The sequence below is a fragment of the Plasmodium gonderi genome (assembly GCF_002157705.1).
Source record: "Plasmodium gonderi DNA, contig: Chr09, whole genome shotgun sequence".
NCBI classification, from domain to species: Eukaryota; Apicomplexa; class Aconoidasida; order Haemosporida; family Plasmodiidae; genus Plasmodium; species Plasmodium gonderi.
Window position 1 is genome coordinate 537317 of NW_021628934.1, and position 15476 is coordinate 552792.

Genomic DNA, 15476 nt, shown 5'->3' on the forward strand with positions numbered 1-15476 from the left:
ATTTTGTATATACAATTACATGTATAAAACGCTTGTAAGGGGTTAAAAAGAATGAAAGGCAGAAATTGTGAGGAGAAGAAAAATCCTTTAGATTCTTACGTGAATAGAATAAGACTTGCAGACATTACAGGAAATGCTATTATGGATAAAAGAGTTGAATATTTATGGAATTTAGCCATATTAAGTGTATATGAAAATGCAAAATTATCAATGAAATATATTGCTTTAATCAAAAGAATTACAAATAATAATTTAACTTTTGATAACATATGTTGTCATTATTGTAATTTAATATACATCCCGTTTTACAATTGCCAAATAACGCATCTTGATGATAAAAATGTTATCGTGTACAAATGTTTACTATGCAATCATAAGAAACGATTTAATATAAGAAATTGTGGGAATCAAATAAAAAATAGTTTCAACAGGACTAATAAAACAGGGAATGCCTTAAGAAACCCTAACAAATTGGGTATTTTTCTTATTAACGAAATTGATGAACATGAAATAAAAAAGGAAAAAAATATTAGCAATAAGGAAGATTCAATTATCGATACTCCAAGTTTCACGCACTCAGGTGTTGAAGAAATCATAACGGAGAAAAACTCTCCAATCGATGGAGAAGAGAGTGGCATTAACAGGAAAGAAGATTTCCCAATATGTAGTCCACATGGGGAAGATAGCATAAAAGAGTATGCTCCTTCAATGAGCATCGAATCCACTAATGAACAGTTCAACCAAGAAATTGTCTTTGAAAAATTGAAAGACCTTTTCACAATTGACTATGGTACAAACAGTACTACGTTTTTGAAAAATATTTCACCCTTCTCGATAGTGAGACAAAACAGTGGCTTAAAAAATGATAGGAATTCCCAAAACTTGAACACTTTAGACAAAAATAGAAACTTTGAAAAAAAAAGAAAGCATAATGGAAACAATAATGCCAATGGGAAATTAAAATCTATAACAAAGATAACAAAAATAGATGGCCTAAGTGATTCCCTAGAAAGGAGTAATACAGTCAACATGTTTTATAAAACGAGTAATGAGAATAGTGCAAATAGATTAAGTGCTCATAAAAAAGGTCAAAATGTACCCAACTTAGGAAACAGTGATAATAATTATTTAAATTTTAACAAATTAAAAAAAAAGAAAAGGAATATATTGGATATACTTTAAGTGGAGATTTCCCACGTTTTTTATTTATTTATTTTTTTTTTTTTTTTTACATAGTTTGTCTTATTTGTTACTTCAACATTTTGCTATTTTTCTATTTTATCACTTTTTTTGGTTCACTTTTTTTTTTTTTTTTTGCGCAATGAAAGAAATTTTCACAATTCATTTGATATTTGTTCCGTTTTATAACCTTTTTAAAAAAATAAATAAATAAATAAAGCATTAAAGTTGTATATACCTGCAAAAGCTTGAAAAAATAAAATGTTGTAAAAGAAGGTTATTTGTATACTTAATGTAGATTTCTTGGAAAAATCGTTTCCATATATATTCTCATAATATGGAAAGAGGAAAAAAAAAAAAAAAAAAAAAAAAAAAAAAATTATTCTCTACGAAATATAACCAATGAAAAAATACGTGCACTTTACAAAAATTTAAAAAGTAAAAAAACGCAAAAGGAACAGAGAAATGTATACAGTATATATGAAAACAAATTCGATCAATATGACACAAAGAAATCATATTTTACACTTGTAAGCTGATACGTGATGATAGGTACAGTCATAGGTTATTTAAAAGAAGAGAAAAAAAAAAAAAAAAAGAAACACTTATCAAAGTAAACCCCATCAGGATATAGTGGCGTTCTACACTACATTTCTTTTTCCACTTTATATGCAGATATTCTAGGAACTTCCAAATAACAAAAGCTTCATTTTTCTAGAATAAATAGAGAAACGAGCTGATATAACTGAACATTTAAAAGTTGGTGAATCACATCACAAGCAAACACATAATATCTCCCGTTTACTTACCTTGCTCAGCTTATTGAGAACGTACATTCGCACACACACACACACACACACACACATATATATATATATATATATATATACTACTCCAGCAGGGCTATCGCAAAATGGAAGAAAAAAAGTCCACCTTAATGCTCGGAGCGAAATACAACATAACATGGCAACAAACAATGTTGCGTATCTACAATCCGAAAGAAACAGTGGAATTTTATGAAAAGAATTTTGGGATGATTAATATTCACACATACCATTTTGAGGAATACAACTTTTCTCTTTATTTTATGATAACCCCTCCATATGATGAAGAAGAAAGGAAAAATTTACCCATGCCGAACACGAAGGAATCTGAGAAATACTTATGGAATTTAAAAACAGTTTGCTTAGAATTAACACATAATCATAATAGTGAAGAAAAGTTAAGTAATGGAAATAATGACAATGATAGAGGATTTGGACACATTGCCTTCAATTGCCACGATGTGGTAGAGTTATGTGATTATCTTTTTAAAGAAAAAAATGTAAAATTTCACAAATTACCACATGAAACGAAAATGAAAAGTATTGGTTTTGCCTTAGATCCAAATGAGTACTGGATTGAAATAGTGAAAAGATCCAATGAAGTGATTTGGAAGAATAATAAAGACATTACAAATTTTTCTCAAACCATGATTAGAGTTAAGGACCCTGAAAAGAGCTTATATTTTTACATACACATATTAGGTATGAAATTAATTCACATTAAGCATAACACAGATTTCTCTTTATATTTCTTAAAGTCCCCATATTTGGAAAATAAAAATGAATACATCGACAATTCAGCAAAGGAAGGGAAATTAAACCAAAAATATTACAATTTTAATGAATTAAAAAATTCGTATCAATCCGATGAAGATTATGAAAACTTTAAAACTTCATGGGAGCCAGTCCTGGAATTAACCCATAACCATGGAACAGAAAATAACGACAATTTTTCATATCATAATGGAAATACCGAACCTAGGGGATTTGGTCACATTGGATTTTTAGTGGACGATTTGGTGAATTATTGCAAAGAATTAGAAAATTTGAATATTCCTTTTAAAAAAAAATTAAGCGAGGGGTTAATGAATAATATTGCTTTTATTTATGACCCTGACAATTATCTCATAGAATTAATTCAAAGAGGCACATCTTTTTGTTGCAACTGAATAGTGGAAATGAAATGCAACAGTTTTGCTGCAATTGAATAGTGCAAATAAAATGTCGCAATTTTTCTGCAATTGAATAGTGGAAATGAAATGTCCCAGTTTTGCTGCAATTGAATAGTGCAAATAAAATGTCGCAATTTTTCTGCAATTGAATAGTGCAAATAAAATGTCGCAATTTTTCTGCAATTGAATAGTGCAAATAAAATGTCGCAATTTTTCTGCAATTGAATAGTGGGAATGAAATGTCCCAGTACGGATATACTTTTACATATTTGACATGTTAAATTATACTCCACTCGTTTTTGTTCACTTGTATATATATATATATGGTTCATTTTCAGATGTATTTGCTGGTTTCTCCTCAAGGTTGTTTTTCTCTGGAAGATGAGATCCTTTCTTACATATCCCTTCGACAGGGGTGTCTGTCCGTCTGTCCGTCTGTCCGTCTGTCCGTCTGTTTGTCTGTCAGAGGGAGGGAGAAAAATCCATTTTATGGTCTAACCCGTGCATCATGTTTCTTTTGTTTTTCTTATATTTTGGATGACCTATAATCAGTCATACACATAAATATATAAGAAATAAAGTGGAAACAGTTTTTTTTTTTTTTTTTTTTTTTTTTTTTTTTTTATGACACGTATTCAGCTGCATATCAATATCTAATCCAATTATTCATGTGATAATTCTTTAAACTTTTAACAGTCAATTATTATGATTTGTTCGTTTTGGATTTTACAAAAAGGTTTTAATTTATAAGAAAGAACGAGGATGAAGAAGGTTGGAGGTAATATGTAAATCACACACCTTCTTTTAACAACAAAAAAACTGAAATGCCAAAAGTGGAGAGGTTCGCATAGCAATAAAAAAAAAAAAAAAAAAAAAAAAAAAAAAGGGGGAAAAAAAAAAAAAAAAAAAAGGAAAATCAAAAATTAAAATATAGAAATGGAAAAAAAAAAAAAATAAAGTAATAAAAAAAAAAAAAAAAAAAAAACAAATTTTAAATAAGAATAAAAAAAAAAAAAAAAAAAAAAAAAAAAAAAAAAAAAAAGGGGGTAAATAGATAATGCTGCAAAAATGTGGTGATTCTAGTATTGTAATGCTGAGATGGTGAGACATAAAAAATCAAGGCATAAAAAAAAAAAAAAAAAAAAACACCATTGGAACGAACCAGTACAGTGTGAAGCTAAAATATTCATACTTTTCAACTTGGTTGCCCGTAGGGGAGTCAATAAAATGGTTATATAGAAAAAAGAAAGACACGTAAGAAATAGAAATATTAATAAGATCAAAATTTTTTTTTTTTTTTTTCTTTTTTTTAATGTGTACTATGCGTGAGGGTATTCAACATGGGGAAAAAAGAATGCAAGGAGATATAACATAAGCTCAAGAATTAATCGATTTCGAGGAATGCATACTTAATTTATCAACAGGGCGAGGAGGCTGTATATACATTTAGTCCTATTCATTTTTGTCTAAGTACAAATATCACATTCACACAATTAAGCATAATATACATATATATATGTGTATAAATGTATATATAAACACTCCCCACACACCTGATGCAGGTTCACAAATATGTACTTGTGTAAATTGAAAAGATACAAACGACGGTATGAATAGGAGTAAGGAAAAGAGTAGGAACATGATGAATATAAATTCAGTGTGGACAACGGCAGGGAACACATGAATACACTGAATGCGCAACTAGTTGGGGTGTGGAACATTTGCACACAGAACTGAATCCAACTAATTGTGCACGCTGGTTGATATTTATTTAATCAATCCAAAGGGAACTTATCCCTCATGGATATATATGTGTTGTAGGTATAAGGAGATGCATGAAAGGTATGGGATGGAGCATGAAGAATATTTTTTTGCATATAGGATGTAATTCCTATACTATAAAAACTAAAATAATTTTTATATAAAAAAAAATAAAAGATGAAAAATATGGAAAACGTAGAAAAGAAATATGCAACAAATATTTCATTTGTGGTATGAAAATATTTAGAAGTGAAATAACTAGTATATAAGAAAAAAAATATAAGTATGTAATAATAATACAAGACTAATTTCAATAAGAAAATGCATAATCTTCTATTATATTTAAAATGAAAATAATCTGAGCTCACTTTTTGATATTTGATGGTATACTCAATTGCTTTTGCTTCCAATGATGTAATAAATAAGAGGGTAGAAAACAAAATAACATGATCTGAGTAATCAAATATGTGCATATATTCCTCATCTTTAAAATAATGAAATTTATAAATAATATACTGAATTATGGATGGAATAAAGTATAAAATAAATAAACGATACATAATTATTAAAAAATAAATAAAAAATCTACGAAAATGTACAAGTGTAATTGGGAAGGGGGAAAAAAATACATGAATACATCCAATGAATATTATGAAATATAAAAATATTCCCTTATAATAGTACCGCAAGATATTGCTAATTAATTTATTGTACACATAACATGGAGTGTCAAAAAAATCATCTAAAAAAAAATAGAATGGAATTTTTTTTAAATTTTTTATATAATCTGTTAAACATTTATTTAAACCTTTTAAAATTGTTACTGTTCTTATTTTTTTTCTTAATATGTTCAGAAAATCGTTAAACCTATTTACATTCTTCATATTCTCCATTTTGTGATACACATTATAGTATTTTTCATACGTTTTTATGTTTTTTAAAATATGTTCATTATTTATCTTGTTAATTTCTTTTTCATTACTTTCTTCTCCACTTTTGGATAAATTCGACAAAACATTGCCGTCTATACATATGTCAAAGTATAATTTGTGAAATAAATTAAGTAACATTTCGTCATTTAAATATTTGCTAATATGTTTGATTACCATTATGATGTCTCTTTTATCTCTCGAATATAACGAGCTTGTAATTTTACCATACGCTCGTTCATCCAATGGAAATGATTCTTCCGTCTTCTCTTCATTTAAGATATGGATGTTATGCTCACCTTGTACGCTTCCACCAAAATATGCAAAATCGTGATAATAACATATGTTGTTCAGATAAAAGTAAAATAAGTATTCCATATTGACATAATATTTTTTATATGAATTACTGATATCCAGATGTTTATTGAAGTATATATATTTGGAAATAACTTCTGCATTATGTTTTACATAATCATCATTTAATAGATGATTTGATTCTGGGTCAGTGGAGTCATCAAATTCTTTCAGAAAAAAAGCATTTCTTATTTCGTTAAAAAAAAAAATAAAAATTTTGAATATACATTTCTTACATCTTGAAAATATATCATAAAAATTATTAAAGTAAAAACTTTTCTTTTTTTTATTTAAACAAATGAATATTTTTATATCTCCATTATTTTTCTTCATTTTTTTTTTTGTCTTTTTATAATGTTTCCCTCTTGTGAAATAATATTTGAAATTTACATTTTCTTCAAAAATGTCATTATTTGTGTTGATTAATTTATCTTGACTTTTGTAAAAGAAAGTGTTATCACCTTCTCTAACCTCTGCATAGATATCATCAAGTCTGCACGACGTTAAATCTTTTATATTATTAAGTAGCTCATACAAGTGCTTTTCTCTCACTTGGAACAGCTTAAAACTAAAATTAAATGATCCAATCAATAGCACGAAAAAGAACACGAAGAATAAAAGTATTTGAAATAGAATAATACTTCTTGTACTTACTGTTATCTTTTCTACATCTATCCCATTTTGTTGTTCACTACTATCGTATGACTCTTTTTCTTTCCCTTCTCGATTGCTGCTTCTCCTTCCTTCGATGGTGCAATTCTCATCGTTATCATTTGCATTTTTTTTACTAGATATTTTCCTGTGGTTTAATTGGCTATTACTAACAAGGCCTTCCTTACCATCCATAATGCGACCTTTCTCGTAACGTATATATGTGAATAATGTATATACATACACATGCATATGTATACATACCTGTATACATGCACATTCACGTATACATGTACATATATATACTTTTTTTTTCTGGAAAAAGAAAGCAGCTAATTTGTTTCGCATGATGTTTTGCTCATTCTTATGAAGTAATATATTTATTACTTCACTACATGTATTTAGCTCTTCCTACATGTGCATTTTATTTTACAGAATATCTAACTTCTAAGTATTGTGTGACTGTGCAATAGCTCTCTCTCTCCTTCCTCTTGCTGTTTCAGCATATGTGTTATTTAGAGGCATATCTTTTACTATTTATGTCACTTTTCTTGCTATTCTTCTCACCTTTTTTATCATTCACATGGAGAGAAAAAAAAATAAAAAAAAAAAAAAAAAAAAAAAAAAAAAAAAAAAAAAAAAAAAAAAAAAAAAAAAAAAAATAAAAAAAAAAAAAAAAAAAAAAAAAAAAAAAAAAAAAAAAAAAAAAAAAAAAAAAAAAAAAAAAAAAAAAAAAAAAAAAAAAAAAAAAACGAAAAAAAAAAGCATAATTTTATCGCCAAACTCTTGAAGGCGTTCATAAATGGTGAAAAGATGAAGAAGCATACAAAATTACATTCATCAAAGCAACAAAAAAAAAAAAAAAAAAAAAAAGAAAAATCTTCGCTGCATGATCAGATGTGTATTATGGTGAACCCCCTGCATAAATTTCTCATTTCAAGGAGATACTGTTTTGTACTTCACTGCAGGGAAAAGAAGGAAAAAAAAAGAAAAACAAGAAAAGGGAGAAAGAAATGAGCATACAATGGGGGGACTCATATTGAACACGGCGTGCACTGCACCCATTTTAAGGGGCGTGTCGATAAGCATATCAGCTCGGTGTGATTTTCGCGGTTTTACAATTTTCGGAGTCTTCTCAACATTCGCAACTTGACGAGCATTCTCAAACTTCGTTCATTCATTCGTTCATTCATTCGTTCATTCATTCGTTCATTCATTCGTTCATTCATTCATTCGTTCATTCATTCATTCATTCATTTCTTTTTTTTTTTTTTTTTTTTTGCTACAGCTTCAAATGCACGATTTTACCGCAAACACATAAGCAATTTATTCAGTGAAGCAGTACACAGGAAATTAAAATTTGGTTCTCGTCTTCCATGTACCTGAGAAATGGGAGGAAAGACTTACCCCTTCACAACAGGTACAACAGTGATATTATAATGCATATGTATATGTATATATATATATATACACGAATGTTCACGTTGGACACGTCTCCTGATACAAACATATCTTTTTCTCATTGACTTTATTAAGTGTTCCCACACCTTGATGTGCATCACTGCACTATTTGTTAATGTTGCTGAGTGTATTTTCCCCCCTCCCCTACCGAGAGAAAAAAAAAAAAAAAAAAAAAAAAAAAAAAAAAAGGAATTTAAAACAGAAACAAATAATTTCCGCCTTGCTGATAAGAACTTAGTCCTGATGAGGCTACTTTCCATGGGTCAATTCCTCTTTCACAGTTTTGAAAAATGAAAGGTGTGTTAAAAAGAAATCCCCACCTACTTACCTACACACGTACGTACGTGCAGAAGAATATGAATATAAATACACCCATATTATATTCACTTATATTTAAAAAAAAAATGTCTTGATGTTTTTCGGAATGATTAAAATAAAAAGTTCTTTAAAAATTAGACTTAAGGGGGTGGGGTGGTGGTAAAAGCAACAGAACTCTGGGAGAAGAAATAACTCCTTGTTCTGAAATGTTTACATGGGGGTAAATTAATTGGGGTGACGATTCTGAATAAGAACAGAAAAAAAAAAAAAAAAAAAAAAAAGAAGCAGAAGCAGAAGCAGAAGCAGAAGTAGAAGTAGAAGCAGAAACAGAACTCGAAGACGAATTCGAAGACGAATTCGAAAAAGTGTCAGAAAATTGCAGACATCAACTGAGTGCTTCCGTTCCATCTTATGCGAAGGAGCAAACGATGGTTCAAGCAACGTACACATATATAAGAAGTTTGGAGAATTGTTAATAAATAGAAATAAGGAGAGGTTCATAATGAAATTGAGTGTTTTCAAAAATTTTGAGGATTAATAATTGGTACATATTGTGCAAAAGGTGAGAGAGATAGATACGGAGGGAAATTATGAAACACTGTTAGTTGCGAAACAGTAACAACCTCTAATAAGTCATCATCCCTAATCATAAGTAATAATAAAAAAATATAACACTTTCAACATGCACCGCGGAGAATTCAGAATAAGCATACATTCTATGTCCTCGCACACTTGTCGAAAAATACGAACGATGGAATATATTTTAAACATATGATGGCAAATGTGTGTAATTCGACAATATAGAGGTGTATATAATTAGATGTGGAAACAAGTCACTATTATCTTCTTTTTTTTTTTTTTTTTTTTTTGTTTATCCTGTGCTTGAATTATGTGAAAAGGCACATGGGAAAGCTGATTAAAAAGTGCATACAAATTAGAACCCTTCGGTAGTTGTAAATAAATACACACCAAAGTGTGTGCTTGTCGGTGGTTTTACAATCTTGTGGTTTTTTCGTCTCCAAAGTTTTTCATTTTCATAATTATCAGCACAGCATCTAAGCATTGTTATAAAACATATTTTCGTGAACTGTGAACTTGACCGGAATGATCATATCAGGATGGAAGGATTGAATTTCCTTCAAAAAAATATATCTCAATTGTGTCTCAGATAATATCATCCAGTCGTCAAAAGGAAGTATAATTTTGTTGATTGTAAATGATTCTAAATTGATTTTTCTAACATCCTTAAGGTAAGGGTGACTCAGAGCATTATCAATTGTAATTCTATTTTTTGCATTAAATTTAAGCATAGATTGTAATAAATCAATGCCTTCATCAGATAGGGATGGATATTTTTTCTTAAAATCGATACCCTCTCTGGATGGAAATAGTTTTATGTATCTCTTAACTTCTTCTTTATTTATACTTTTTAAATCATCTTCCGATGGTGTCCCTATAACATTAAAAATGATGTTAAGTTGATCTCGGTTACTTTTTTCATGTACTTTCTTAGAATTATGATCAGGTGATAAAGGAAAACAGGAGGAACCAGGGAATAATGGAAAACGGCTTGTGGGGTTATTTACATGTGCCTCTAACATGTTTAATAATTCTGCAAATATACAACCAGTAGACCACATATCAATAGAATTAGTGTAATTTTCTTGTAAAAGAATAAGTTCAGGAGCTCTATACCACCTTGTAACAACATGGCTCGTTAACTGTTTTTTTAAATTTTTATTATGAGGACCGGGTTCTTCATTTTCTTCCTTTTCTTCTAAATCATTCACAATATGAATATCATTATCACAATTAATTGTCCTAGCTAATCCAAAATCGCAAATTTTAACAGAACAATCTTGATTTAGAAGGCAGTTGGCTGGTTTTAAATCTCTGTGTATAATACCGGACTCATGAATATATTTTTCTCCCAATAATAAATTATAAAGAATAGTTTTTACATGTTCTTCCGTTAGATAAATTGGTGTTTTAAATAATTTTTTCAAATCCGAATCTGCAATTTCTAGGACAATGTACAATTCGTCAAAATTTAACAAATCATCAGGTATTATCAAATCGTATAACCGGATAATGTAATCACTTTTTAATCTGTTTAGTATAGTTATTTCTCTTAAAATTCTCTTACAATCGATTAAATCTTCAAACATTCTATTTACCTTTTTTATCGCTACATTTTTATTTGTGTTTTTGTCATATGCCAAATATACATAACCATAAGACCCTCTCCCTATCAAATGTTTAATTTCATAGTTATCAGGAACTTTTACATTTTTTATAATTGCTTCTTTTATATTTATTTTTCCATCTTTGCCTTTTTCAGCTCTACCTTTTTCATCCTTTTTTTTGTCTACAATAGTGCACTGTTTATTAACATCATTTTGTGCTTTCCCCTTCATATTGTCTAAACTTTTTTTCTCACTGATTTTGCCATTTTTTTCTATTTTTTCTTCTCTATCTGTGGATTCCTTATTTGTGTTATTTTTTTTTTTCAAGTTAGCCGATTTAATAGCTGTGCTAGTTTTTTTCTTAGCATTTTTTTCTTCTACGTCTGGGTTGCAAAACTCTTTCTTTTTTTTCAACATTTTTTTTTTTTTTTTTTTTTTTTTTTTTTACATGGGATTATATTCTCAATTATGTGACATGTTTACATGTGCATACATAAGTGCATATTAATATATATATATATATATATATATGCCACTATGTTTTAGTGCAACCCATTAATAAATGTATACGATGTGTATTAAGGAGGATTTATTTTATTTTATTTTTTTTTTACTGCACGCTTGATGTATTGGTAAGAAGTACACCTTTGTGTTATGCCAATTTTGTGTTATTATAGAAATGTAAAAAATAGTTTACTTCTTACTAAAATGGCTTAATTTTAGGTTATCATAACTTTTAAATGTGTGAAGGAGAAAAAAAAAAAAAAAAGAAAGTACACACTTATGATTGTAGAAAGGAGGGTGTAACTTCACATTGTTTCACACGAAGATTTATCTAAATATGTTCGATAGCTATTTTTTTTAAAATCTACACTTCGTGCTTTGCTTTATTGACATGGAAAAGAAAAGAAAAGTAGTGGTAAAAAAGTAGTGGTAAAAAAGTAGTGGTAAAAAAGTGGTGATAAAAAAGTGGTGATAAAAAAGTAGTGATAAAGAAGTAGTGATAAAGAAGCAGTGATAAAAAAGTAGCGATACAAAAGTAGTATTAAGAGAATTCGACATAAAAAAAAAAATAAATAAATAAAACACGTGTGCATGTATCTATGTATGTATATATGTCCTCATAATCACCCTCATTTTTTTTTTTTTTCTTTCTTTTTTGAACACACACTACACTTTTGCTGTAATACACAATTCGTTTACATACTTAATCAATTAAATGAATTCATTTATGCAAGACAAGTTTATTTTTGTTCAGAAAATAAAAAATTTATTTCTTTTAATAATGGAATTCCTTCAAAAGAAAAAAAAAAAAAAAAAAGTTTTCATATTTTAAAGAGAAAACATTAAATCATCTTTCCACGAATTTAAATACATTTAAGGAAAGCCAATACTTCCTTTATGAGAATGTATGGTGGTGATGGGCTTTCAAGTTAAGTACTTCACCCACTGATAATATACATTCTTTGGCGTGGAAAGAAAAAAAAAAAAAAAAAAAAGAAGAAGAACACTACATGCATGTGTAGGTGGAGTAAAATGTGTATACACGAAGTTTGCAATCTTAAGAGGAAATTCTCCACACACACATTCACTTTCGTCATATGCACGCACATTTTTTTTGAATACAAGCATAAGGGAAAGTGTCTTAATTTCTGAAAGATAAAAAAAAAAAAAAAAAGAAGTTATATTTTTTTTTGCTACTTTTTCCATCCCTTTTTATTTTTGCGGCTTAAATAAAACATCTACATCTCATCCATTTTCTACGAAAAATCAAATAATTCAATGAGTGACTCATTTGGGAAAACAGTACATGATATTTTCTTCAAGTTTTGTTTTTACAATTTGTACATATGGAAAGTTTTTTCAATAGAGAAGAAAATTTATTATCTCTTCAAACCCATCTATATATATATATATATATATATATATATCGAAAATAATATAAGAAGCTTCACTTTCATTTATCACACAATTATGCCATTTTATACACAATGAAAATGTATTGTGAAGATACATATTGTCGATAGATAGGATAGATAGGAGGGAGGTGAGAAAGATTGCATCCACGGTACCACCAAAATAAAAGTATCAAAATGAAGTAACGGCTTGTATATAAAAACTTCCTATATTGACATGTTCAATTTTGTAATAATTCTTTTTTTTTTTTCTCACATGCATTAAAATGAAAAAATGTCCTTTGTCATGCAAGCTGATGATATCATTTATTTTTTTTCGAAATGGAGATCAAAAATTAAATTTGAATTCGTTCTTGTAGAAAAAAAAAAAAAAAAAAAAATCAGTTTCTTAGTAACTCTCCTTATTCTAAATACTATAAATTACACTTTACAGAAAAGGTAGTAAAATTATTTTAGTCTTTGTCTTTTTTCTTTTTTTTTTTTTTTTTTTTTTTGACTCTACTAAGAGTTATCATGCAAATGTGTCCATTTTGGTACATATATGGCTCCTCTGAACACGAAAAAAAAAATATCAGAATGTGATTGAACTTATGTTAAAAAAAATGTTATATTTACCAAAAAAAAAAAAAAAAAAAAAATGAAATATAGAAGCAATTTCTCCTTTCACTTTAAATTCTATTGCTTCAAGTAATTTGCTAATTTAGAAATTCTGCTATGTGTAATTGAAAGATTTGTGATATAACATTTTATGTATAGATGATTTAGCTGTTATACATTACAATATAATGCAAACAAAAATGACAAAAAAAAAAAAAAATTTCATTTTCTTTGGTACCTTTTTTAAGTTCTGAAATGAGATATTTTCATAATGGTCCGGTGAATAGTAATTTATTTTTTTCACTTTTTCGCCTTTTTTTTTTTTTTTTTTTTTGTTTTAAAAAATATCTCCTATTCTTACACGTGTCCTTTTAATACATGAGATAAGTAAAATGAAATGATGCTTTAGTCACACATCCCTGTTCATAAGACAGTAATAAGCTTTGTTAAAATCATCATACATTTTTTGTTTATAACTACTTTTATTACTTTTATAAACGCGTGATATAGAAAAATATAAAATACTTGGTGGGGGCGGAAAAAAAAAAAAAAAAAAAAAAAATCAAAGAAGCACAATATGTCACATAAGAGCACTAAGGACTTCTAAATAGTCGGAAAATATTCGAAACTTCTTCTAAAAAATAATTTATATTTCCTCACAAACAAAATAAATGTTTCATAATTTGTCAAGTTCTTAAGGATCATAAAGGTATGTCTATTGAAAAATGAAAAAATAATAAAGAATAAAAAAAAAAATGCCGCTATATATGTAGTAGAGTACTGTAAATGCATCTTGGCAAAAGCGGGTAAAATGTAGTCTAACATATGGATTAAACTGTAAAGAAGCAAATGTCCCATTGCATAAGGGGGAAATATAGAGAATTATGTGCATATGTATATATATATATATGTATGTATGTATGTACGTATGTATGTATGTATGTATGTATGTACGTATGTATGTATGTATGTATGTATGTATGTATGCGTATGTGCCTGCGTGTGCCCCTTTTTGTGCGTGAGAAAATGTGCACAAGGTCAACTATCCGCATTTCTCAATTCCCCTTATGGTAATAACGCTCTACTTGGCAGACGCAGAAATAGGAGGTAGATAAAAAGATCAAGTGGAATTGTCTAAAAGGCCAGAGGTTCGATCAAATGGATGGAAGTGGTAAGGGAAATACAAAAAATACGGATAAGACTGACAATGAAAAAAATACTAAGGAGGAGAATAAAATAAATATGGACGGATTTCAATTCTTTGCTAACACTTGCGAAGAAAAATTAAGGCTATTTCTGGAGAATTATTTTAGCACAAAAACCTGTGTGGACTTAACATATAAGGCGGAAAACCAAATGTTTCAAACGGCTGGAAGTAGTGTTGAAGCAAATGAAACAAGAAATGGAAAAGGTATCCATAAAATATGTACAGATAATGATCTACATGGGATCCAGCATGACACTGATGATTCTTCCAATGAAAACGATAATCACCACAAAAATTATTTTGAAAAAAATAATCCTATTAAAAGCAATTACGACAAAATGGCCATCAACTTAGTCGATGATGTGCAGCAGTTCATGAAGCCTTACGTCAATGAGCGATATAAAATTGTCGTTCAGGCGATTATAGGAGAAAACAAGAAACAGGGGGTAAAACTGAAAAAAGGAGGGAAGCTGAAAAAACGAAAAAAAAGGCAAAATGGCAAATCTGCTAAGCGGCAAAATGGCAAATCCGCCAAGCGGCAAAATGGAAAATCTGCTAAGCGGCAAAATGGCAAAAAATCATTACACACGAACAAACACTATTGCAGCGCGAGAGAGAATGTAATAGTAATTTGTTCGCTTCGCACGAAGCCCAACATCGGGCGTCTCAAGCTGCAATTGCAGTTAGAATGTAAATTCATTTTCATACGCGTGCATTCGATTTCATTCCATTCGTTTTTACCGTTTTCTTTTTATTTATGTAGATTCACATTGCCTCCAAATCTCTCTGGAATGTCGAAACGGATAACTACATTTCCGCAAAATATGTGAATGATTTTATTTTTGTTTCAGTAATGGTCTTTCTGTTGTACAACGAGTAAAAAGAAAAAAAAAAATAATAAATAAAATAATAAAAAATAAA

At 28.7% G+C, this 15476-nt stretch overlaps 5 protein-coding genes across 5 annotated transcripts; 3 read left to right on the forward strand and 2 right to left on the reverse strand.

Annotated features, from left to right (window-relative positions):
• Window positions 1-51: 51 nt before the first annotated feature.
• On the forward strand, window positions 52-1182 carry PGO_091060 (hypothetical protein, conserved; the record flags this gene model as incomplete). The annotated part of the gene is made up of 1 exon (XM_028687695.1): window positions 52-1182. One exon carries the CDS (start codon window positions 52-54, stop codon window positions 1180-1182), a length of 1131 nt encoding a protein of 376 aa, XP_028543496.1.
• A 910-nt stretch (window positions 1183-2092) lies between these two features.
• On the forward strand, window positions 2093-3172 carry PGO_091070 (glyoxalase I; the record flags this gene model as incomplete). Its single annotated transcript, XM_028687696.1, has 1 exon — window positions 2093-3172. One exon carries the CDS (start codon window positions 2093-2095, stop codon window positions 3170-3172), a length of 1080 nt encoding a protein of 359 aa, XP_028543497.1.
• Window positions 3173-4950: 1778 nt separating this feature from the next.
• PGO_091080 (hypothetical protein, conserved) lies at window positions 4951-7218 on the reverse strand (the record flags this gene model as incomplete). Its single annotated transcript, XM_028687697.1, has 1 exon — window positions 4951-7218. The coding sequence occupies one exon, from the start codon at window positions 7216-7218 to the stop codon at window positions 4951-4953; it is 2268 nt and encodes a 755-aa protein (XP_028543498.1).
• Window positions 7219-9704: 2486 nt separating this feature from the next.
• On the reverse strand, window positions 9705-11252 carry PGO_091090 (mitogen-activated protein kinase 2; the record flags this gene model as incomplete). The annotated part of the gene is made up of 1 exon (XM_028687698.1): window positions 9705-11252. One exon carries the CDS (start codon window positions 11250-11252, stop codon window positions 9705-9707), a length of 1548 nt encoding a protein of 515 aa, XP_028543499.1.
• Window positions 11253-14506: 3254 nt separating this feature from the next.
• Window positions 14507-15435, forward strand: PGO_091100 (dynein light chain type 2; the record flags this gene model as incomplete). The annotated part of the gene is made up of 2 exons (XM_028687699.1): window positions 14507-15001; window positions 15319-15435. 2 exons carry the CDS (start codon window positions 14507-14509, stop codon window positions 15433-15435), a joined length of 612 nt encoding a protein of 203 aa, XP_028543500.1.
• Between the last annotated feature and the right edge of the window lie 41 nt (window positions 15436-15476).